Genomic DNA, 26,373 nt, shown 5'->3' with positions numbered 1-26,373 from the left:
AAGTGAATTGTCTAGAAGTTTTTACAAGTAATACACTTTTTTGCAAATAATAACACTTCTTTTTTTTTAATTAGAAATAAACTTGGGAAAGCAGCCTAACATCTTTGTTGCCCTGGTCTGGAAAAACAAAACAAAACCAGTAGTCTTAATGAGAACTCTGAGCTCCCTGGGACATTGTGTGCCACAACTAGTTCTGCTCCACAGGGCACTGGGGTGCAGCGGCTGCTCAGTGACTGTATAACTAAAGCTAACGAGCTCTGACTTTGAACTATCCTGACTTGCTTTGTAGGAAGCGATGCAGAATCAGGTGAATGCTCATCCCGAGAGAGCCAACCCTATGACTGTGGCCACCCCATTCATCTTCACATCTGGAGAAGTTGTCAACCTCGCCAGCCTTGTTTCTTCAACCAACACCAAAACAACCTCAGGTAATATCTTGATAACATGGCATTTATTTTAGACTTGAAATTAACACAACCCCTGTTTTTCCTATGAGATGAATGGATAGCCTGTCCTTTGTTGAAATATGTAACAAATAGAAGATTTATAATAAATTTTAAAACTAATGCACTTTTTCTTTCTTGGGGAAGGGAAGATCATACACAGGGATTATACATGAGTGCTTACTATATTAAAAGTAAAATAGTTTACAGATTAATCTGTGGAAGGGTTATATGTAACCACAAAATGAAAATATAAGGGTATTTTAGCATGGTACCATTAAGGAAAACAGTTAAGTACCATAGTCTAAAATGTGACAAATAAACCAGAATAAACATAAATAGGTGTTGGAGTGCTGCTATAAAAGAGGTACATGTGATTATTTGAATAAAGTGTAAGAGCTTCGATTTGCAATCTTGGGAACATATGTAACAACAAAATAGAGAAAAGCACCTTTTGAGATCCTTATGTTTTTAACAAAAACATCTATCTAAAACAAATAGGGGTGCCTAGGTAGTTCAGTTGGTTAAGTGTCTGACTCTTGATTTTGGCTCAGGTTGTGATCTCACGGTTCATGAGTTCAAGCCCCACATCGGGTTCTGCACTGACAGTATAGAGCCTGCTTGGGATTCTCTGTCTCTCCCTCTCTCTCTGCCCCTCCCCCACTTGCTCTTTCCAAAACCAAATGTAAATAAACATTTTTAAAAAATACAAATCAATTTGAGGGGCGTCTGGATGGCTCAGTCGGTTATGTGCAACTTCGGCTCAGGTCGTGATCTCACGGTTCGTGAGTTTGAGCCCCGCATCAGGCTCTGTGCTGACAGCTCAGAGCCAGGAGCCTGCTTTGGATTCTGTTTCTCCCTTTCTCTGCCCCTCCCCTGCTCTGTCTCTTTCAAAAATAAACAAACATTAAAAAAATAAAAAGCAATTTGAGCTATTTTCAACATTTCCTTACATATATTTGTTTTACAGTGAGGGGACTTGTGTCTTCATTTAAATAAATTTTCCAACTGACTTGGTTTCTTTTTCTGTTTCTGACTTTCATTTAAAAATAAGACATTGTGGGGTGCCAGGGTGTCTCAGTCAGTAAAGCGTCCAACTTTGGTTCAGGTCATGATCTCATGGTTTGTGGGTTTGAGCCCTACATCGGGCTCTGTGCTAACAGCCCAGAGCCTGGGGTCTGCTTCAGATTCTGTGTCTCCCTCTCTGCCCTTCCCCTACTTACGCGCGCTCTCTCTCTCTCTCTGTCTCAAAAATAAATAAACATTTTTAAAATTAAAAAAAAAAAGGACGTTGTATTCCTAGTTAAGTTTATATAATATCAAAGGAAGACCGTGAATGAAGTATTATTATGGAAAGGCAGTGTGGCAAAAAGAAACAAGCATATACATGATATGCATAGAATTTTACATTTAGAACTGCATTCAAATACTGATTTATTGACTACATGCTTGACCTTGGGAAAACCTTTGTCTAAGCCTTCTTTACTTATCTACAAAATTGGGATATAATAATACATACTTTATGAGGTGGTTGTGAGACTTCAAGTGAGATTTGTATTTCCATTTTATAGCAGGACTTCAGTAATAGTATTAAATGAAAATGTAACTTCTCAATGAAAGTTAATTCAGTTATGCCCTCAGGGGGGCAGTAGAGACCTTCATTTTGTAGGCCATCGACTATCATTTAAAATCACTGTGCTTTGCTTTCAGCTGGATGATTCAAAAGGTTTAGCTTAAAAATAAGTATACATATAATCAGAATATCCACAGCTTTTTGGATTTGTTGTGGTTCAGGCCACAGTGATTAGAACAAATGCCTTTATAATCCAAAAGTCTTTAGAAGCTAGTAAAGTTAGGGGTGCCTGGGTGGCTCAGTTGGGTAAGGCTCAGAGCATGATCTCACGTTTCATGGGTTCAAGCCCCGCATTGGGCTCCGTGCTGATGATGTGGAGCCTGCTTGAGATTCTCTCTTTCTCTCTCTCCCCCTCTCTCTGCCCCTCCTCTGCTCTCTCTCTGTCTCGAAATAAATAAATAAACTTTAAAAAAATTTAAAAAAAAGAAGCTAGTTAAGTTATATGTTCACAAATACGTGAAAGGAACTAGAGTTGATAATCTAATTATTGAAATCCTTCAGACCCTGACCTGAAATGATAAGCAAAGTTGAAGACATTTAGAATAGAGCTTCTTAGCCTTGTTTCCCATGGGCCTCTATTGTATTCGTCATGTTGCTTTTAGCAGACCTATCGTTTCTCTCTTCTGTATGTTAGCAGACCTATCATTTCTCTCTTCTGTATGTTGCCGACCACAAATTGAGATTGCTAAACCGTTACATAATAGACCTGATCTCTCCAGTGTTGTCTTACGCATGAAACAATTCTACCTAGCTCTTCCCCTTCAGGGGAGATAATCAGTGCAGATAAAAGAGATGAGAAAAGTTATAAGACAAATTCAGGTTGTATTACTCAACTGGGTTAAAGGATTTTCTTTTCCCGAATGGTGGGTGGCTTGTTTCCCATCGTCCAGTGATATTTTTTTCATCCAGTAATATTTTTAAGAATTAACTGAAAGGGAGGGGATACCACACATACACAAGAAGAATTAACTGACATTATCCTAGAATTATCATTTTGATGGATATTTTTGATAAAATTCAGATTATAAAGCTTGCTTTCATTTTTCCATTTGTGACTAAAGATATCACTGATCATCAGTGCTACCATCAAACTGCAGCCATTCAAAAAGGCAGCTAGACTAAATTAAACATTAGCCAGGGCAAAACAAAGTTATGGAGATGAATTTCCTATTTCTGTAGGATCATAAGATGCACTCCAAAGTCAAATATAAATAGCTTGTATTAGTTCATAAGGAGTACAGGCTTTGGAATGTAATGAATTGCATTCTAATCTGGGCTCTGACATTTACTACCTGTGTGACGTGGGCAAGTTATGTAGTTTTTCTGGATCTAGTTTTCACCAACTCATTGAAATTGCCTAGCTTACCATAGCACACTCCCCTAAGTCGTGGCATAGAGTTTGTCGAAGCCACATTCTGAATTGGTAACAAGAGTCTTCACTGATAATGTCATTTCATTTCAAAACAACAGCATCCATGCACATTCTACTTTATTTGATGTTGGGCCTTATATTGAGGAGAAGGAAGCAATATTGTTTAACAGTAAAGTACCTTGTTTTCCTAGAATTCACTGGGATAAGTCTGAGGAGATCATTGGTATCATCTCTTTTCAGTTTCAACTGTGCATGTCAGAATACTAAACCCAATTTCTCACAAATGTTCTTTCTTCATTTTGCTGTTGAGTGGACTTAGGTAAGTTAGTAATGAAAGGGAGAACACCCTTAGCCTGGTATCATCATGTACTGAAAAGTATATAATACTTTCTCAAAAGTAGTTTACCTAGCTTTTCTACTTTAGCTGAGTGACCTATCTGAGGTTTGGCCTACTTGAACTTTAATTATAACAGCTGTGTGTGTGTGTGTGTGTGTGTGTGTGTGTGTGTGTGTGTGTGTTAACTCTGGTAAAATAATAACAACTTTGTTTTTGGATTGCTAGTAACTTATTGCCATATACATTCTACCCTCCTCGAGGGATATATATATATATATATATATATATATATATATACAGTAAAACCTTGGTTTGCAAGCATAATTTGTTCCCTAAACACGCTTATAATCCAAAGCACTTGTATATCAAAGTGAATTTCCCCATTAGAAATATTGGAGGGGTGCCTGGGTGGCTCAGTCGGTTAAGTGTCCGGCTTCAGCTCAGGTCATGATCTTGTGGTTCATGGGTTCAAGCCCCATGTCAGGCTCTGTGCTGACAGCTCAGAGCCTGGAGCCTGCTTTGGATGCTGTGTCTCCCTCTCTCTCTGCCCCTCCCTTGCTCATGCTCTGTCTTTCTCTTTCTCTATCTCTCAAAAATAAACATTAAAAAAAAACAAAAAACAAAACTGGAAACTCAGATGATTCATTCTACAACCCCAAAATATTCATATAAAAATTATTATAATACTGTAATACAAATTAATAAAGAAAATATTTATATATTTTATCGATAAAATAATATAAACAAATAAAATAATATAAACAATAGTATTTATAAAATATTAATAAATAAAACAAAATATAAAGAAAAATAAACACATTAACCTGTACTTCCCTTTGAAAATCTTCATGGCTGGTGTGAGGGAGACAAGAAAGAGAAGAGGTTATTTTGTAGGACGACTTTCACTATCACTAATGGAATCACTGCTTTCCCTTGGCTCAGTGGAATCTTTTCCTGCATGAGGGCCATTGTATATGTTTGCACAGATGTTGACTACAATACAGTATTCATAAACTCTTTGTTACTGTATTTAATGTAACTGGCAATAAGGCAGCAGAGGAAAAGGTCCATATCTGCAGGCAGCCTGACCTAGAATGAAGCAAAGCATTCCTAAGCTTACTCTTGTATGGAAAAGCAAAGGACTGTCTATAAGTGCTTGGAAGTGACAAAAAATACACTAGTGCCAGTTGTGGGCACCTTCCAACGTTCTGAAATACCATTGATTTCTGCCAGATATTGCCCCTGAGACCAAGCATCCAAGCATGGGAGACAATCACCCACAATGCTGCTGTGAGAAAGAGAGGAGAGAGGAGACCCATTGGCCCAGTTGTGATCATGTGATGTTTGGTGTCACATAGTACTCGTATTGCAAGACATCACTTGTTTATCAAGTGAAAATTTATTAGATATGTTTGCTGGTCTTGTGGAACACTCACAGAACAACCTACAATTCTAGGTGTCACTGTATATATATCTAAAAATTGTTCCTTGTGTCATTGGTGAGTTTTTTTTTTTAATATTTATTTATTTTTGAGAGAGAGAGAGACAGAGACAGAGTGCAAGCAGGGGAGGAGGAGAGAGAGACAGAGACAGAATCCAAAGTAGGCTCCAGGCTCTGAGCTGTTAGCACAGAACCCAATGTGGGGCTCGAACTCACGGACCATGAGATCATGACCTGAGCCAAAGTCAGATGCTTAACCGACTGAGCAACCCGGACACCCCCTCATCTGTGACTTCTTATGTCAGTGTTTGGTATGATAAGTTGAGTGATGGGAAAAGCATGAATTTAGTAGGAACATTAGAGAATATAGCTGGATCTTGCTCTGCATGAAGTTATGGGATAGACATCGATTCCTTTCTGGAGGTCAGGCACTCTGTGTTCCACTCAGACTGTTTGGTTCCCTGCATATTTTATGAAGGAATTAGAATAAAACAGGGTTATCATCACTATCTCCACCCTAATCAACCACTGCCACCGTCATCATGCAAAAGCTTTGAGTAAGATCATTTGTAGCTGGGGCGCCCAGCTAGCTCAGTCGGTAGAGCATACAACTCTTGGTCTCAGGGTTATGAGTTTTTGCCCCAAATTGGATGCAGAGATTACTAAAAAAATAAATAAATTTAAAAGAAGATAGTTTGGGGGCATCTGGGTGCCTCAGTCAGTTAAGTGTGTGATGCTTGACCTTAGTTCAGGTCTTGATCTCAGGGTGTTGAGTTCAAGCCCCGCACTGGGCTCAGTGCTGGACATGGAGCCTACTTAAAAAGAAGATAATTTGTAGCTATTAAGAGTACTATACAAGAAATCCACCTTTTTTTTTTTTTAATTTTAATGTTTATTTATTTTTGAGAGACAGAGAGAGAGCACAAGGAGGAGAGGGAGACACAGAATCCAAAGCAGGCTCCAGGCTTTGAGCTGTCAGCATAGAGCCCGATGCAGGGCTCGAACCCACAAATCGTGAGATCATGACCTGAGCCGAAGTTGGTCGCCCAACCTACTGAGCCACCCAGGTGCCCCAGAAATCCACCTTTTTAAGGCAAATCTTCTGAAATTTAAATTTATAAACCAGTTAAATTACCTACATTAATCATATCAGAAAAGGATCCTTTGCTCTGTGGAAGGATTTATTACAAAGAGTGTTAAATGGGAATTTCTTTATTTTACAGATAACTGGCATTTTGATAGACAAAAGGCTGGAAAGAATCTTTAAGCATAGGTAGTGAGAAAACATAAAAATCAAGAGTACATTGAAAGGGCACCTGGGTGGCTCAGTCAGTTGAGTGTCCAACTTTGGTCACGATCTCATGATTTGTGAGTTTGACCCCCACATCGGGCTTGCTGCTGTCAGGACAGAGCCCACTTTAGATACTTGTCTCCCTCTCTTTCTTCCCCTCCTCAGTTTGCACTCTTTCAAAAATAAATAAAACATTTAAAAAAATTATTTAAAAAGTATTGGGACTCCTAGCTGGCTCATTCAGTAGAGCATGTGACTGTTGGTCTCAGGGTTGTAAGTTCCATCCCCACATTGGGTGTAGAGATTACATAAAATCTTAAAGAAAATTAAGAGTACATTTAAAAAGTGGGTAAGTGTATCTGGGTCACCTAGGTGGCTCAGTCCATTGAGCATCTGACTCTTGCTTTCAGCTCAGGTCATGATCTCATGGTTCGTGAGATTGAGCCCCATGTCAGGCTCTGCGCTGACAGTGAGAGCCTGCTTGGGATTCTCTCCCTACCCCTCTCCCACTCTCTTTCTCAAAATAAATAAATATTTTTTAAATAAAACAATCAGAGCCCAGTCAGGAGACTAAACTACATGGCAAGTTGTATAATTTTTTTATAATGTATAACACATAATTTGAATATGTTATACCTAAATGTATGTATAATTTATAAAAAATTATTAATAATAGTGGTTAACTACTAAGATATGAGGAGAACTCTAAAGAATACCAGAATAGCCAATTTAGGGAGCAGACACTCCTTCTGTATGACAAAACGTAGTTTCATGCTAATTGTCAAGAAATATTGATAAGGGTCCAGCTTAAGTATGACAAGGCAAGGCAAAACAGGGATTTGGAGCTGAGAAGCAATAAATTCACAACTGACACAAAAGTATCTTTGAAGTTCTAATGAAAGACATAATGAAATGCAATTTATTTTATAAAAGTTAGATTTATGCAAAATTGTGAAGTAATACTTTTTTTTAATGTTTATTTTTTAACGTAAACATGAGCCAGGGAGGGGTAGAGAGAGAGAGAATCCCAAGAAGGCCCCGTGCTGTCAGCACAGAGCCCGATGTGTGTGTTGATCATGACCTGAGCCACAGTCAAGAGTTGGATGCTCAACAGACTGAGCCACCCAGGCGCCTCAGTAATAGTTTTGGTAAATAAAGTTAGGCATGGCTGTTGCCCGATCTAATGCACTTTCGTCCTGGAGCGTAGTTGTAAGAATAGCACACAGAAACAAGAATACAAGGTTATAAACATAGTTGTTTTTTTAAGTGCATCATGAGATAAGTAAGTAATTGTTTTTAGCACAAACTGGTCGTACTACTGTTTGACATTCAGTAAGTGAAGTGTCAGGTTTTTAACTGTTCCTGCAGTAGAGGTCAGTGCTATGCTTTCTCACCTGTCTAGCTGATGGATAGATGCAGTGTGGTTAAGTAAAGCCCAGGCAGAGCCTCTTCCCGCAGCAGCAATAGTTTAGGGTAAGTCATACTCTGTGTCCTTACCACCTGCTGCCAAGCAGAGCTCTGTACAGCCAGCCGAGTGAGTGGGTGGCACTCCTGGGCTGCCGGCTACTAATGCTCAGCACTGGCAGTGCCAAGAGAATGAGCAAATGTGGGGAATGTAGTGGCCCTATACCAAGCATATTACCTTAATCCCCTTTAAAGGAAAAACTTTTCTAAACCTTCCAAACTGTTAATACCACAATCATTGGTTTATATCAGTTTGTATGGGAGAGCAAAGCTGAGGTTTTGATTTAATAAAAGCCATTTTTTAAAATGTTTATTTATTTTGAGAGAGAGAGAGAGAAAGCAGGAAAGGGACAGAGAGAGGGAGAGAGAGAATCCCAAGCAGGCACCACACTGTCAGCACAGAGCCCAACCTGGAGCTCGAACCCACAAACCTTGAGTTTATGACCTGAGCTGAAACCAAGAGTCAGATACTTAACCAACTGAGCCACCCGGGTACCCCAGATAATAAAAGCCATTTTTAGTTCATCTCCATTTATTTTCTACACCAGACCTCATTTGCCTTTTTTACCAAAATAGGTGACCCCCATGCCTCGTCAGCAGCACACTTGGCAAATTCCACCACCTCGGTGCTGGCCACCCTTGCAGCTCTTGCTGAGGCCTCAGCCCCCCTCTCCAACTCCCACAGAGCCACAGGTAGGTAAGGGATATCTGCTGGGCAAATCACCATTTCTTCTTTGTTTCTAAATTTATTCATTGATTTTGGGAGAGAGAGGGAGGGGCATCAAGGGAGGGGGAAAGATAATCCCAAGCAAGCCCTGTGCTGTCAGCACAGAGCCTAACAAGAGGCTCGATCTCATGAACTGTGAGATCATGACTTAAGCTGAAACCAAGAATCGGACACTTAACTGACCAAGCCACCCAGACACCCTGAATCACCATTTCTTCTTTTTGTTTTCACATTTCCAGCAGATTTAATTTGCATGAAGTATAATTAGATAAATCTAGGAAAGAGGCATGTAGAGTCATTGAGCATCAGAAAGAAAAATGACTAAGCAGTATAATCAGATGGCTGAATAATCTTAGAGAATGTCTAAGTTAATTTCTTTGTATTTTTGCAGTTTCAAGTTTGTTTGCCCTGACTCCAGTTGCTTCAGATTGAAGTGTTTAGTCTTCTATTAGAAGATTATTTGGGAAATACTTTATGTTATGTTTTGACTGATGCTATCACAGGATGATTCAAAATAGCAGCTTAGATATGTTGTATTTATAAAAGCGTCAAAATACATAGGACTGCTACCTCTCTCGTCATATCCTGGGTACTTCAGGGTGGCTTCCTTTTATTTTCACTGGAGATCATATTTTGGCACTTCTTTTTTTTTTTAATTGTTTTTAATGTTTACTTATTTTTGGGAGAGAGAGAGAGAGAGAGAGACAGAGCATGAGTGGGGAGGGGCAGAGAGAGAAGGAGACACAGAATCTGAAGCTCTGTGTCAGCACAAAGCCCAATGCAGGGCTCGAACTCAAACTGTGGGATCATGACCTGAGCCGAAGTCATATGCTTAACCGACTGAGCCACCGAGACGCCCCCATATTTTGGCATTTCTAATAGAGTTGGGGCGACATATGCTGTATAGTGCCCTTCTGATATTTAAAATAAAGAGGTTTCAAGTCACTTAGTGGGAGCCAGTAGTCTATGGGGAAAAGGCTTAGAGCTCCATATAGGTAGGGGCAAATAGTCATGTAGGAATCTTTCTGGAGCCCTCTGGCAGAGTCTGCTCCATTATAAATGAAGGCAGATTGTTCTGATTTCTTTCTGCCATTGACATTTGGGTGTGAGAACATTCCTCCAATCCTATTTTTCCGACTGGCAGCAATCATAAAGATCTCCATTCACACATGTATGAGTGAGTGTCATGGCAAAGGGAAAAACAATGTATTTAACTTGTGTTTGTTATTTTTATTTGCTTTTTAAAAAAATTTTTGTTGATGTTTATTTATTTTTGAGAGACAGAGCATGAGCGGGGGGAGGGGCCGAGGGAGAGAGGGAGACACAGAATTGGATGCAGGCTCCAGGCTCTGAGCTGTTGGCACAGAGCCCAACCCAGGGCTTGAACCCACGAACCATGAGATCATGACCTGAGCCAAAGTGGGACACTTAACCGACTGAGCCACCCAGGTGCCCTTAATTTGCTTTTTGACTGAATAAATTACTTAACTTCTCCAGGTCTCAGTCTCCTCACCTCTGGCTGAGTTTGGATGGTTGGATCAGATTATCTGTTGAGGTTCTTTCAGCTATAACATTTAACTGTGTTTTGTTTTTAAGAGATGTGAATGCTCTATTTCCATTTAACCACCTGAATGTGTTTCATGTGGATAGTCCATACCCCATTTAGTGCAAAGTTTACCTTAGACTCTTTAGACAGAGAAATTCCATAGTGGTAAGAACTCTTTTCCCTAATAGTTACTGGGAATATTGACTAACCAAACTGAAAATCTTTTTTTTTTTTAAGTTTTATTTATTTAAGTAATCTCTACACCCAATGTGGGGCTCAAACTCACGACCCCAAGATCAAGAGTCATGCTTTTCTGACTGAGCCAGCCAGGCGCAACGCCACCCCACCCCCACTTTTTAATTACCAAACTGAATTTTAATTTTGTTTAAGTGTTTATTTATTTATTTTTGAGAGAGAGCACGTGGGGCAGAAAGAGAGGGAGACAGACAATCCAAAGCAGGCTCCGAACCGTCAGCATAAAGCCATCAGTACAGAGCCCCACACAGGGCTTGAACTCTTGAACCATGAGATCAGAACCTGAGCCAAAGTCAGATGTTCAACTGACTGAGCCACCTAGGCGCCCCTAAATTTTACCATCTTAGCCATTTTTTTAAACATTTATTTATTTTGGGGCACCTGGGTGGCTCAGTTGGTTAAGCAACCAACTTCAACTTAGGTCATGATATCACAGTTCATGGGTTCAGGCACCACATCGGGCTCTGTACTGATTGCTCAGAGCCTGGAGCCTGCTTCAGATTCTGTGTCTCCTTCTCTCTCTGCTCTTCCCCCATTCACGCTTTGTCTCTCTCTCTCTCAGAAATAAATACACATTAAAAAAATTTTTAACATTTTTTAATTTTTATTATTATTATTATTTTTACATTTATTTACTTTTGAGAGACAGAGTGTGAGCAGGGGAGGGGCGGAGAGAAAAGGAGACACAGAATCTGAAGTAGGCTCCAGGCTCTGAGCAGGCTGTCAGCACAGAGCCCGATGTGGAGCTTGGACCCACAAACTGTGAGATCATGACCTGAGCCAAAATCTGACGCTCAACAGACTGAGCCACCCAGGCATCCTTTTGTTTATTTTTAAGAGAGAGCATGTGAGTGTGAGTGGGGGAGTGGTAGAGAGAGGATCCGAAGCAGGCTCTGCACTGTCTGCACAAAGCCTGATGTGGGGCTTGAACCCACGAACCAAACCGTGAGATCATGACGTGAGCCGAAGTCGGATGCTTAACTGACTGAGCCACCCAGGTGCCCCATGAATATCTTGATTTAACATAATATATATAAAGCTCTTAGAAAGGTACCTGGGCTACGCTGTAAGTAGTTGGTGTTAGTTGCTATTAATATTATTGTTTATCTGTCAGATGGCAGAAGCCACCTACCATTTGTGTCTATCAGACCTCTTCAGTGCTTTGACTACTTATTATTGTTAATTCACTATTAAATACCTCCATTTTCTTACAGAAATAGATATACTCTAATTTATAATTATTTTTCTAAGTTCCATAGATTTATTTAGACTTTCAAGATGCTTTCTGAGAAAAGAATTCCATGATCAGATACGCTGGGGAAACTCAGCATATCTTACCCCTGTTGGAGAATCACAGTGCTCATTAGCCTGTTGGGGTTTCTAATACTTCTTACAAAACAAACAAAAAATATAAGCATATTTAAACTGGCATTTTGAAAATACATTTCTGCATAGGGCCCATCCTTAGTGAAAGCTATTAACATCTCAATGAAGACATTTTAGAAAATACTGTTCTAAAGCATTCACTATTTTCTTTTCTCCTCTGACTTAGCATTGTTCACAAAAGCTTGCTTTAGAAACTGTTGAATCTAACTTCTTTTTTTAAGTTTTCCTATCCCTGATTATTTATTATCAATTTCAAGGAGGCTGAAATTGTTAAACTCCTGTTTTTTAAAAAGCTGAAATTTCAAATTCACTTTTGTCATCTCTAGCTAATTCAGAGGAAATCATAGAGGGAGATTCCATTGACTCATCAATCCAGCAAGTGGTGGGGAGTGGAGGCCAAAGGGTCATCACCATAGTGACTGATGGAGTCCCTCTGGGTAATATCCAAACTGCAGTCCCTGCCGGAAGCATTGGCCAGCCATTTATTGTAACTGTGCAAGATGGACAGCAAGGTGAGTTATCCCATTTAGGCAAATGTGTATTAAAAGATATTTTACACACTCCACATTCTTCTGAAAATGAGGTATTAAAGCAAGTAGTGGGACTAGGAGAATGCCAGATGCCAGATGGGGCAAAGATGCTCCAAGATAGAAAAAGAAACAGAAATCAGGCTGGGAAAGCCTGATTTCCCTAATATATATAAAACTTGTGAGTAAAAGCCAATAATCTGATAGAAAAGAGGAGATAATATGAACCAATAGTTCATAGAAAATACTAATAGGTCTTAAAATATGGAAATGTGTTCAACCTATTTCATATATAGCAAGAGAAATGCAATTTAACATTGTACTGAGATACCATTATTATACTGTATTGTCAAAAGTGTGGGGAACTAGGCACTTTTTAATTTTTTTTTTAATGTTTATTTTTCAGAGCCGGGGGCGTGAGCAGGGGAGGGACATAGAGCAAGAGAGACAGAGGATTGAAGTGGGCTCTGCACTGACAGCACAGAGCCCAATGTGGGGCTCAAACTCACAAATCGTGAGATCATGACCTGAGCCAAAGTCAAGACGCCTAACCGACTGAGCCACCCAGGCGCCCCAAAATAGACACTCTTATAAATCACTGGCTGACTCAGTTGGTGGAGCATGGGACTCTCGATCTCGGAGTTGTAACTTTGAGCCCCATGTTGGGTGTAGAGAATACTTGATCTTAAAAAAAAAAAAATCACTGGTTAGAGTGTAAATTAATGTATTCTTTAAAGAACAGTTTGCAATATCTGTCAGTACTAGATACACATACCTTTTGGCTAAAAAGTTGTTTTCTAAGAATTTATATTCACACACAGAAGTGAAATATATACTAAGTTATTAATTACAGCATTATTTGTAATCATCAAAGATTAAAAAGAACCTAATTTGATGGTAGCTATATTTGTGGTGAGCATAACGTAATGCACAGAAAAGTTGAATCACTGTGTTGTACACCTGAAACTGATGTAACATTATGTGTCAACTATACTCAAATAAAACATTTTTTCTTTTTTTTTTCCTTTTTAAATTAGGCTTCACACCTAGCACAGAGCCCAACACGGGGCTTGAGCTCACAATCCTGAGATCAAGACCTGAGCTGAGATCAAGAGTCAGATGCTTGGGGCAAATGGGTAGCTCAGTCACGTCCACTCCTGGTTTCGGCTTGGGTCATGATCTCACAGTTCATCGGATCGAACCCAAGTCAGGCTCTGCGCACAGTGTGGAGCCTACTTGGGATTCTCTCTCCCCCTCTCTCTGCCCTTCCCCCATGTGCTCTCTCTCTCAAAATAAATAATTATTTACATAAAAAAAAAGAGTTGGATGCTTAACCAACTGACCCACCCAGGTGCCCCTAAATAAAAATTTATTTATTTATTTATTTTTAATGTTCATTTATTTATTTTGAGAGAGAGCACAAGTGGGGAAGGGGCAGAGAGAGGGAGAGAGAGAATCCCAAGCAGGCTCCACTTTGTCAGCACAGAGCCCAACTTGGGGCTTGATCACAACCCACGATATGATGACCTGAGCCAAAATCAAGAGTTGGAGGCTTAACCAACTGAGCTATCCAGATGCCCCTAAATAAAAAAAAAAATTTTAATGAAAATGAAAAATTAAAACAACCTAAGTATACATCAATAGGGAACTGGATAAAGAAATTGTTACACCCACGCTTTGAAATACTATGCAGCTATTTAAAAACAATGAGGAAATGCCTTATATACTAGCATGATCTTATCTCTAAACTATATTGTGAAGTTACAAGAACAAGATGCAGGACAGTATAGAATATGCTGCATTTGTATTTTTTAAAAAGAGGGAGATATATGTATTTTTGCTAATATATTTGTAGACTTAGACCATCTCTGGAAGAACATTCAAGAATAACATTGAAAACATTGGTTGCCTGCTGAGACAGTACGTGGGGATGGATGGGAGGCTTTTCACTATATATACTCTTTTAGTTTTTGAACCATGTGAATGTATTACTTATTCAAGAAATACATCTGTAAATTATTTTTTGAAAAGAAAGAAACTAATCACACAACTTCATTCTTTAAAAATATTGGAGTTTAGGGGCTCAGTCAGTTGAGCGTCAGACTCTTGATCGCAGGGTCGTGAGTTCAAGCCCCACAGTGGGCTCTGTGCTGGGAGTGAAGCCTACTTTAAAAAAAAGAAAAATGGGGGTTCCTGGGTGGCTCAGTTGCTTAAGCATCCTACTTCAGCTCAGGTCATGATTTCACAGTTTGTGAGTTCGAGCCCCATATCAGGCTCTGTGCTAATAGCTCAGAGCCTGGAGCCGGCTTCAGATTCTATGTCTCCCTCTCTCTCTGCCCTTCCCCCGCTCACACTCTCTCTCTCTCTCAAAATAAATAAACATTTAAAAAAAATTTTTTTTAAATTGGAGTTTGAAAAGAGGAGGGTTGGTTTATTGAATCTGAGTCACCAAAATTTTCACTTGGCCTAATAATGATGGGGATTTTATAATTTTCAAACTTTAAATTGGTGGATCTTTGCTGTATAGGAAGACAGAGTAGGAATTAAACCTTTATAATCCAAGTTTTGGTATCATAAATTCTTAATGGTTTTATTTGGAAATATATTATTGATGTTTTTGTGAACATAATTATCACTTAATGCTTTGGGGGCTTCATTGGGTAGGTGAGAGACTCTGCTTATAATGGAGTTAAATAAATGAGAATGGAGTTGTTTCAAAGAGAAAAAAATTGAGGTTTTGCCTGGATGAACTACACTGCTTTTTACAAATGTATTAACCAGGCACACAGAAGGACAGAAGGACAGCTGAGATTTTGTGAATTATCTGCAGAAAGTTTTAAAACCCAGACTAAAGTTCCTTTTCCACTTAGCTGATATCTAAGCTGTTTTCTATTGCCATCAATTGATGAGTACCCACAGAATACAAGCTAATTTTTATTTTATTTTATTTTACTTCTTTGAGAGAGATGGGGGAGCACAAGTGAGAGAGTGCGGGCAGAGAGAGAGAATCTCACGAGAGGCAGAGAGGGAAAGAGGATGAGAGAGAGAGAGAGAGAGAGAGAGAGAGAGAAGCAGGGCTCACCCAAAACAGGGCTCGTGTTTTACCCGAAGTGTGGCTCGAGCTCACCCAGTGTGGGACTTGAACTCCTAAACTGTGAAATCATAAGCTGAGCTGAAGTCAGATGCTTCACAACTGAGCCATGCAAGCACCTCACAAGCTAATTTTTAAATCAACCAAACCAAATAACTAGATAAATCTTCTGTTTTAAACAAAAATCATAAGGTACCCTAAAACCTAAATAGAATTTTAAGCTTTTGTATTTTGTGATCATTGTAGATTTATGTACAAGTGTAAGAAATAAACAGAGAAATCGAGTGTACCTATCACCCAGTTTCCCCCATTTTGCAGTAGTGCTTTAACATAGAAAATTGACATTGATACAGTTTACCAACCTTATTGAGATTTTTCCAATTTTATATGCATTAATTTGTGTATATACTTAGCTCTATGCAGGATAATACATGTGTAGATTTGTTCTAGGACCACCACAGTCAGGACAGAGAACAGTTCAATCACAAGGATCCCTTGTGCTACTTTTATGTCCACAGCCCTCTCCCTTCCCACCCCATTCCTAACCCCTGGCAACCACTAACTCATTTGTTTTCTACCTCTATACTTTTGTCATTCCAAGAACATTATAGGGGCGCCTGGGTGGCTCAGTCAGTTAAGCGTCCAACTCTTGGTCTCGCAGTTCATGAGTCCAAGCCCCACATTACACTGAGAGTGCGGAGTCTGCTTGGCATTCTCTCTCTCTCCCTCTCTCTGCCCCTCTCCCACTTGCTCTCTCTGTCTCTCTCTAAATTAATTAATTAATTTAAAAAAGTATATCATATAAATGGAATCATGTAATATATAACATTTTGAGATTGGGTTTTTTTCTCTCAGCGTAATTCCCTTAAGAGCTATCCAAGTTGCTGTTTGTATCAGTAGTTCATTCCTTTTTATTGCTAAGTAGTATCCATGGTATGGAGTTTAACCACTCATTGAAGGACATTTAAGTGTGTTGCTAGTTTTGGACTATCTATGAATAAAGCTGTTATGACCAATACTGTACAGGATTTATGGGAACATAAATTTTCAGTTCTCTGGGATAAATGCCCAAAAGTGCAGTTGCTGGGTTGCATGGTAAGTGCATGTTTAGTTTTGTAAGAAACTGCCAAACTGTTTCTTAGAGTGACTGTACAGTGTTACATTCCCACCAGCAATTTATGAATAATCCAGTTTTTCTACATCCTCGTCAGTATCTGGTATTATTAAAATTCTAGCCATACTGATAGATGTATAGTGCAGGATGTGTGTTTTGACCCTTCACTCACTTACCTATAAATATCTAAGCAAATTAGATACAGTGAATGGCCAGCTGCTTTCATGTGAAGTTTCTCAAAAATCTTATGTAAAGACATCAGGCCTTCTTTAGACAAATCACTCCTAAAGAATTGTAAGGCGGGGTGCCTGGGGGCTCAGTCGGTTAAGTATCTGACCTTGGCTCAGGTCATGATCTCACCATTTGTGAGTTCAAGCCCCGCATCGGGCTCTGTGCTGAGAGCTCAGAGCCAGAAGCCTGCTTCAGATTCTGTGTCTCCCTCTCTCTCTGCCCCTCCCACCCACTCTCTCAAAAATAAATAAACATTTAAAAAAACAAAATAAAAGCAAAGAATTGTAAGCTTCTCAGCCATAGCTTCTAACCTAGAGTGAGACATCTTTATATAAGAGCCTCAGACCTAGTTGTTGACTGCATGGCTTCCAGATTTGCCTCTCTAATCCTTTCTGTTTCTCTCTGTAAGGCTGTGCTTTACCTGTTGATTCTAAAATCCGAAGAGATATGAACAATAAGATTTCAGATAACATCTTGCAGTTTATTTTCTAATTTAAAGCAAGCAGTAGGAGTCAGTGAGGCGCCTGTCAGTGTGGAGCCCGCTTGGGATTCTTTCTCCCTCTCTCTCTGCCCTTCCCCTGCTTGCGCTCTCTCTCTCTCTCTCTCTCTCAAAAGAAATTTAAAAAATTAAAAAAAACAGGGGCGCCTGGGTGGCGCAGTTGGTTAAGCGTCCGACTTCAGCCAGGTCACGATCTCGCGGTCCGTGAGTTCGAGCCCCGCGTCGGGCTCTGGGCTGATGGCTCAGAGCCTGGAGCATGTTTCCGATTCTGTGTCTCCCTCTCTCTCTGCCCCTCCCCCGTTCATGCTCTGTCTCTCTCTGTCCCAAAAAATAAATAAACGTTGAAAAAAAAAAATTTAAAAAAAAAAAATTAAAAAAAACAAACTTGAAAGTAGGCAAAACCTCTTTGTTTTACTATGTATTCATTATCTCCAATTGGTGTCCTTTGGCTTGTAGTTCTAACTGTACCTGCTGGTCAGGTTGCAGAAGAGACTGTAATTGAAGAAGAAGAGGAAGAAGAAGCAGAGAAGTTGCCCCTGACTAAGAAACCAAGGATAGAAGAGATGACAAACAGTGGGGAGGAAAGCAAGGTAACGTGTTTAGGAGTGGTAGAGAGAAGAGACAGGAAATACTCAAAAGGCAAACTTGGAAGAAGGCCTGGACCCTTCTTTATATATTTAAAAAAAAATTTTTTTTAATGTTTATTTATTATTGAAAGAGACAGAGCATGACTGGGGGAGGGGCAGAGAGAGAGGGAGACACAGAATCCGAATAAGACTCCAGGCTCTGAGCTGTCAGGACAGAGCCCGACGTGGAGCTGGAACTCACAAACTGTGAGATCATGACCTGAGCCGAAGTCAGACGCTTAACTGACTGAGCCACCCCGGTGCCCCCCTTGTTTATATTTTTGTCTACTCTCTGGATGACCAGGGATCAGGAATTCTTACCTGGCGGTGATACGGTTTCCTTTTACAGGAGGGCACCGAAAGAGAGCTCCTACAGCAGCAGCTCCAGGAGGCCAATCGAAGAGCTCAGGAGTACCGACACCAGCTCCTAAAGAAAGAGCAGGAGGCAGAACAGTACCGCCTCAAGCTAGAGGCCATGGCCCGACAGCAGCCCAACGGAGTTGATTTCACCATGGTCGAAGAGGTGGCGGAGGTAGATGCCGTGGTGGTTACGGAGGGAGAGTTGAAAGAGAGAGATGCGGGAGTGACCTCGGGGGCCACAGGGACGACAGGGCCACATGCGGGAGTTTCCATAGAAACTGTTTCATCTTAACATGTGAGGGCCACAACTTGGACTGTGTCCGTCTTTTTCCTCTTTTTAAAAGAAAATACAGAGGACTCACATTGTATAATCATGTCCTAAAGAAGAAAGGATGTCCTAAAGAAGAAAACTATAGCAGGGCACAGTGCTTGGACTCAGGAAGGCTTGCTATGCAACTGGAAAATGCAAAGCCAAATCAGGGGAATACTTCTTCTGGGGGACCTAAAGAATAAGGACCAAATTTCCAGCTCCCATCATCACTGCTTTAAGCTTAGAGGTAAAAGAGTGCTGGATATTGTGGGTTGATTGTTTTTTAAACAACTGACTTTCTGTCAGAAGATTTTAAGATAACATTCCTAGTATGAACACACACAGGGCCTTTAATAATCGTACCATCAGGTGACCATATAATATGCCTTAGATTGATGTGTACCTGGTAGAGAAGGAAACTAACTGGGAGGGGGGTTAGAAGCAAGCTTTTGGGAAGAGAAAGAGATCTATTCCACTTCCAAAGGAGCAGGCATTCCCTTCTGTCCTGAGCTCACTTCACTGAAAAGAAATTGGTAATTGCCTCACTAACTCTGCATCCATTATGTGTCCATAATTCAGATGCCAGTTTAAGAAACTGAAGTGGAATATTTAAAAACTGGAAAGGAAAGAGAACTTGTTTACGTGGGAGAAGTGTATGTCAATCCAAAATCCTCCAGGCTGTGCTTCCACAACGCTGGAAGGTGGCCAGAAAGAGCTTGTGGGGTTATGAAACAATCTGGTCTCGAGATCCAAACTTTGCTCTGGCTGGATTTTATAAAATCACCATCAGGAGGGTAGTCTGTTGCTAGAACAACTTGCTTCCAAACACTTATTTATATAATACCAAGGTTTAATATCAACTTTTTAATTTTATAAAATTGTGTGGCGTTTTCTAAGTGTGCCTTTCTGTGGAGTTTATGTGGTATCCTCTTAATTGCAAAAGAAGTCAGGGGACAGGTGAGTGCTGAGGGTGTTGTTGGAATTTTATGTTTCACTTCGGATGAGTAACTTGTTCTGTTTCCTTAAGGTCGGGCCCTGCGCACAGCTTTCGTGCCTTATAGGTGCTCGGTGTGTGATGGCAAAGGGAGTAAAAATCAGCAGTGTCATAAAGTAAGGAGCCAGAACTTTTAGCCTGATAACTTTGTCTGCCTGACTCCCTTCTCTACCGCTATGCCTGCTCCCTCTGCCTAGACACTACTGGAAAGTGTTTCATTGCTGGGTTTTCTTCGTGTGCCAGTTTGGAGTTTTTTCAAAAGAAAGGGGGGATGGCTGGAGAGAGAGAGGTTGTGGAGAGGTTACATTACAGAAGTTACTGCTTTTGAAATTGGGCCCTCATCATTCTCGACCTGCTTGCTTGCTTTATTGTAAATTAGAAGAAGAAACCAGGGGGAGATGTGCCAAGTAAACATTTGAATGACTGTTTAGAATACGGTTTTCTTAATTAGCGATCATGGGGAAAACATACATTTTTAATCTGGAATAAAACTTGACAGTTAACATGGCTCTATTTACCTTGATTAGTGAAGTAATTTGCTGCAGTTTTCCAGAGGTGCAGAATCACTTGGGGCTCAAAATAGACTGAAAACATAACTCCCCAAACCAGATTTAGCAAACAGAATTGGCTAGTAGAGGCTTATAGGCAAAAATACCAGTTTTGAAATGAGTCTTGGCTACTGGCCACCATAAAACTAGGTTTTCTCCGGGGACTTGAGAGATTACTCTGGGTTTGGGGGGGTGGGGGAGGGTGGCTGATGAAACGCAGTGGAGGAGCGTAGGTAAGGGTGAGGGGACAATTGTGCCTTCTGCTGCCAAATCATCCTTTTTTGTGTGTGTGTGATGTTTTTCTTTTTTCTGAGTCCCTTTGTGAACCAGGTGCTAACAATAAGCTGCTATTGTGTGCCTTTTCAGAGCCTTAGCTTAACAACAGAGATAGAGATAGAGGGTCATTTTAGGTATGATTTCCTAATGTTCTTTGTGTATATATTGACTTTAATTCTTTTTTTTTTTTTTTTCCTTTCCTGTTAAGGGGGTGGAGGTTAACTCTGCAGACGATATCCAGGCCCAGCCCCCTCACTCTTTGGGGTAGCTTCTGATTGGGGACGGGAGTTGCCATCCAACACTCCCTGCTGAGCATAGCTCCTTACTGCTTTGGGGAACTGTTTAGAAATTCTTACTATTCTCTTTCTGCAGGAGGCTGTCATTCTCACCTAGAAAAATCTTTACTACAGTCCAAGTCATTTTTGATGATGGGGTCTCTGAGATAGGGAGTTGGGATAGGGAAAGAGAAAAGAGAAATGTCTGGAAAGGGGTGGGTAGCAAAAAGGTATTTGTTGTTATTTACTTGAAATACACCATTTAGCATCCCTAGGAAAAGAAATAGGATTTCGTCTCCACTTTGTATTGCCTTGAAGAGAATGGTAGGTCAGGATCGCTTGAAGTAGTTAGAAGTTAAATATTAAATGCATTAATGGCAGTACCATTTTATGATTTAGCATATCCTTCTGGATCAGCAATGGATGTTGGGAAAATGTTACTAGATTCTTCTGGGTTGGTGGATTCACCTGGTTTATTGGCAAGATTGGATTACAGAGAATCAAATAACAGGTGGTTCAGAGTTGGTGCTTAAGCCGAGAAACCTGGAACTTAGGATGATTGCCTACCTTAAAATAAAGCTGCTTTAACAATATCAGTATTAATATATGAATTTTAGGCTCTACATTTGACTTTGGTCATAAGCCTTCCCCCAAGAGAGAAAGAAAGAAATGTTAATATTTCTGTTCTTGTTCCTGGCTTCAGGGAAATTACTTATAAATATATAAATGAACGTTCCCTTCCTATCACTACCTCTGTGGGATCTCTTAATTGTAATGCCAGAGTTGAGGTCTCTTAATGGAAGTATGGGAGAACTTGACTTTAGGATTTCTGTGTTTTGAACCCAGAGCCTTAAAAGATGTTCTTTTTCTCTGTCAGAGCTCTGTGTAGTTATTTTTGGCTTTGCCTTTCCCCCCTGTCTTCAGCCTTACCATTGAATTATTAACATTTTTGTGTCTGCTCAGTAGTGTTAGAAATCTATGGCATACAAAATGACTTCTTTATATTGATGTAAGAGAAATGAATTTACCAGAGGGTTCTGTGACCAGGGCATTTTTAATACTCCTTTGTTGGGTGCGTATCACTGTGTACATTTATAAATACATACAGATTTTCCCACTTTTCTCTTTGTTTATTTGAGGTTCAACTCTAAAGTACCTGGTATAACCTGGAAATATTTTCATTTCATTAAACACATTAGAGAGGGTTTCTGTGGCTTCACTAAAGGGGCTGAAGAAGAAAAAGCCTTCTTTTGGCCCTTCTCTGAGACTCTGTAACAGGCATAATGAGAAACCTGAGGAGTCATGCCCCAGGGAAAACCAATCTCTGGCTTTACAGAGATTTGTTTAGCGTGTGGTGTGATGACACCATGTAAGCCAAACAGCTCAGAGTGGTGTCCAGGGTAAAGAGGGAGCCGCCCTTCCGCAGAGCAAGCCCCTGTATCCACTCCTATGGCAGCAGGTAGGCGTGCTGACTGGCACCTGTAAAACCCCTGACACCTCTGTACCAGGAAGAACCCTGGATAAGGGCCATGGCGCAGGATACCTGCTTTCCCAGTTTAGAAATCTCATCCTTTTGAGAAAGCATCATTTTGAGAAAACGTGTATGGCTGTCTCCTCACAAACATCATTATAGACTTCCAGAGCTAGAGGACTTCAGGCAGATACTGACCTCTTCCCAGAAGTTGAATAGGAATCAGTTTTTATCCAGATTTACTGGGGAATGGTCTCCTGTTCTCTACTGCTTGTGCAGACATCTCTGTATGGCCAGAAAAGGAGCTTCAGAATGGAATATATGTCAAGACCACCTATATGCTATTCTGGGCTCTTATCGATCTCCATTTTATGTGATGGCTATTTTCTGACTTAGTACTCTCTTTCCCATGCCAATATGTTTAACAAGAGACCAGGAGCAAGAAGGATGTGAGTTTGAATTAAGTAGTTTTGAGCCTCTGGTACTTTTTTTTTTCTTCTTGGAGCTTCTTTAGGATTAGTGGGTGGGGTGACATTCCTAGACTCTACAGTAGCAGTTTGGCTTGTTAGTGGCAGGAAGTTGTGATTTCCTATCTCTCTCTCCTCCCCCTTCCCCTCTAACTTCTGCTTCTGTGACCCCATTGGTCTTATCTCATTGAGTCTTTCCCAGGCATTAATAATTAATAGGTCGTTTCTAATCTCTGGGCCTTGTCCTTCCTCTTTCCACTCCCCTCCTTCCCTATTACATATTTTCTGCTCATTCTGAAATGGTTTGTTTTTGACAGTTAATCTAGGTCCCAGCCTATACCTCGTGCTTCCCTTCCCAGTTGCTTTCAGGCATCTTGGTCTATCAGCAGTAAAGGACGGATAGCAGCTCCCTTCTCTGGCTTTGTCCTGTGTACTGTCCTTCTGCCAAGGTCATTTATGTTAGTGGAGAAGAGAAAGAGGGTGGGTGGGGTGCCTAGATTCTTCTGAAAATGTCCTCAGTTTTTCAGGTTTTCTGACAGCTTTATGTACAGTATGTTTTAGGAAAGCTTAAATATACTTCTCTTTATTTAGGATTTTAATAGGGTTTGATTTTGATGAGGAGGATTGTGTGTATGTGTGTGTGGATGAGCCTTTGTGTGTATATGTACCTATACAGATCTATATTATATATACAATTTTTGTACTATCATTTAAAGTAAAGATGTTTCTTAATAAAATGTCAAAGTCTTACCATTTCAGGGTGTCATTGAAGTTTTTTCCATCTCCTGGGCAAAAATTGCATCTCGTTCCTGATCACAGATAAATTCCAATAGGAAGTGTTCTCTGTCCAGCTGAGCTAATGAAGGCAGAGCAGGGGGAGGGTGTGGGAGGGTCTTCTTTCCCCTGTTGGGGTCTCTTGTAAGCCATTCACAGCCTCTGCATTTTCTTTATCTAGCTACTCCTCAGCTGGTATTCTTAACAGGCAGAGCAACTGGAGGTAAATGAGAATGGAGAGAGCTTTTGACTGGCTTGTTAGACTTACGTCTTTCTCCCTTCTGTCATCCCCCCACTCCCTTCCCTAGAAGCAAACAACCAGGACGAGAGCACAGGAGCTGAAGGAGATGACTCTGTGCCTTCTGTGGGAGTAAAGTCAACACGAAGATATGAGGTGGAGGGAGAACATGAGGTTCAAGAAGGCTTGGAAATAGATTTGCTCTGCTGGCTTCTCAGCCATTCTTAGTTAATAAGGTGCTGTTTTGCTATCTCAGTCCAATACAGCATACATTTATTAAGTAAATACAAGTAGCATCCTGGTTGTGGCTCAACCCCCACTAGTATCCAGGGCTGAAGAGACCCATCTGGCTGGCTAGAGGGGGTCCCCATCCAGGGTACAGTGTTCTCAAAGCTGCTCCATTGGCAGAAAGGATGCCTTTTGTTTTTCTTCAAAAAAAAATTTTTTTTTTAATTTGAGAGAGCCAGGGAGAGGATCAGAGAGAGAGAGGGGGAGAGCGTAAGAGAGAGAATCTTTTTTTTTTTAAGTTTACTCTTCTTTATTTTTATTTATTTATTTTTTTAATATGAAATTTATTGTCAAATTGGTTTCCATACAACACCCAGTGCTCATCCCAAACGGTGCCCTCCTCAATACCCATCACCCACCCTCCCCTCCCTCCCACCCCCATCAACCCTGTTTGTTGTGAGAGAGAGAATCTTAAGCAGCCTCTACGCTCAGCTCACAGCCCAACCTAGGGCTCAATCTCACAACCGTGAGATCATGAACTGAGCAGAAATCAAGAGTCAGTCACTTAACGGACTGAGCCACCCCAGAGCCCCAAGGATGCCTTTCTTAAATAAAGGAGGATAATACTAAAGCCAAGGACATATAAGCATCTGTGCTCAACAAGTAGAACCTCCAAGGCAAGGCTCCAAGTCAATATTCAGGAAATTGAACACTACCATGTACTAGGTTGCATGTAGGTAATTGCTTTTTGATGTGTGTGTGTGTGTGTATGGTCAAAAACCCTGTGTACATATTAATTATAAGGTACATCTGGTAGCATACCTCATAAATGTGTACACAGCCTTTGTTCTGCTGAGAGAAAAAGAGCAGGAACTTGAGGCTTGAGAAACAAAGAACTAAAAGTCTTGCTGAATTCAAATCCTAGTGTGAGAAATCAGGAGCATGGGAAGGTTGGAAGGGAATTGGAGAGATGGGAACCTGGAGTTCTCTGAAGGGTAATATTCTTAAAGGATGGGAAAAAACCATGAATTACGGCAACTTTCCTAAGATTTCCTCTGTGAAAATGAGCCCTCTACTCCAAGAAGATCAGTAGGTAGAAAATACAAGAGAAAGTCGCAGTGGGAGCAACTGAGTGAAAACCACAGCTATGTACGGTTTGTGCAAGATGTCTGATAGATAAATAGAGTTAAGTTTGTTATAACTATAGGGGACAACTTTAAAAAAAAGGAAACTAGATAACTGGGAAATTAATAGTCATGTCCAGCAGACAATTTACATGTGTTAAAAATGTTAAAAAAATAAAACAAAACAAAAAAACTATAACGGACCCCTGAGCAAAGTGTGGGGCTGCACTCTGCTCCCATAACCACTCCTAAAGTTTAAGAAAGTTCTTACTATAAGAAATGTGCTGTTTGAGAGGGAGGCCAATATTATAAATAATAACAGCTTCTATGCATTAAGGGTTTTTTGGTGGTGTTTTTGTTTTTTGTTTTTTTTTTTTTTGGTTAACTCTTCACCCAACTTGGGACTTGAACTCACAACCCAATGTCAAGAGTCACATGCTTGAGGCACCTGGGTGGCTCAGTTGGTTAAACGTCTGACTTCAGCTCAAGTCATGATCTCACACTCTATGAGTTCGAGCCCCACATCAGGCTCTGTGCTAACAGCTCCGAGCCTGGAGCCTACTTTGGATCCTTTGTCTCCCTCTCTCTCTGCCCCTCCCCCACTCATGCTGTCTTCCTGTCAAAAATAAACAAACATTAAAAAAAAATTTTTTTAAGTCGCATGCTCTACTGACTGAGCCAACCAGGTGCCCCTCTATGCATTAACGATTTGCTACATGTCTGCCATTGAGCTAGACGTTTCACATACACACAAACACACCTATCTTGCAAGATATGTATTATCTTCAGAATATAGATTAAAAAAAAAAAAAGTTGTGACTGCCCAGAGTCCCTCAGAGTCCCTCAACTTTAAAAATATATATACTTTCTAAAACTGCAGTTCTGGGGCACCTGGGTGGCTCCATCGGTTTGGGCGTCTGACTCTTAATTTTGGCTCAGGTCATGATCCCATGGTTGTGGGATCAAGCCCTGCGTCAAGCTCCGCGCTGAGCGTGGAGCGTACTTGAGATTCTTTCTCTCTCTCCCTCTGCCCCTTCCCACACTCCTGCTCTCTGATTAAAAAAAATAATAAAACTACAGTTCCTACATTGTTATCAGTGTTCTTTCCTGTGTAATTCGTCCTTGAATCAGAATATGATCTTGCTCACTTAACTTTGGGCATATAGTTAAGAAACAGGGGTGACGTAACTTCAGCCTTTTTTGCAAACTCAAAGTCAGGTTTGCTCCAGAACCAATTCAGGAGGCATCTCCACAAAGTTGCTGGCCAGCAATACTTGAACAAGGAGAGTCAAAGGTAACCTCGCTTGTGAAGACTGGGTGGGGTC

At 40.5% G+C, this 26,373-nt stretch overlaps 1 protein-coding gene across 4 annotated transcripts in view; it reads left to right on the top strand.

The window, feature by feature from the left end:
• GABPB2 (GA binding protein transcription factor subunit beta 2) overlaps nucleotides 1–24,183 on the top strand; it is a 36,147-nt gene extending 11,964 nt beyond the window's left edge. For 2 of the 4 annotated variants that reach the window (XM_047085665.1, XM_047085664.1), the window contains exons 5-9: nucleotides 290–428; nucleotides 8,558–8,674; nucleotides 12,222–12,407; nucleotides 17,814–17,947; nucleotides 18,333–23,439. In XM_047085665.1, coding sequence (XP_046941621.1) covers nucleotides 290–428; nucleotides 8,558–8,674; nucleotides 12,222–12,407; nucleotides 17,814–17,947; nucleotides 18,333–18,635 — 879 coding nt within the window. In that variant the 3' untranslated portion in view covers nucleotides 18,636–23,439. Of the gene's footprint in view, nucleotides 1–289; nucleotides 429–8,557; nucleotides 8,675–12,221; nucleotides 12,408–17,813; nucleotides 17,948–18,332; nucleotides 23,440–23,766 lie in introns of those variants that run through there. The other 2 variants (XR_006963035.1, XM_047085666.1) reach the window with 2 other exon arrangements.
• Nucleotides 24,184–26,373: the final 2,190 nt, after the last annotated feature.

The sequence above is a fragment of the Lynx rufus genome, unplaced genomic scaffold (genome assembly GCF_022079265.1).
Source record: "Lynx rufus isolate CCGP_SWC_20201006 ecotype Redwood Valley unplaced genomic scaffold, mLynRuf1.p SCAF_2, whole genome shotgun sequence".
Taxonomy (NCBI): Eukaryota; Metazoa; Chordata; class Mammalia; order Carnivora; family Felidae; genus Lynx; species Lynx rufus.
This window is presented reverse-complemented; position numbering and strand designations above follow the sequence as displayed.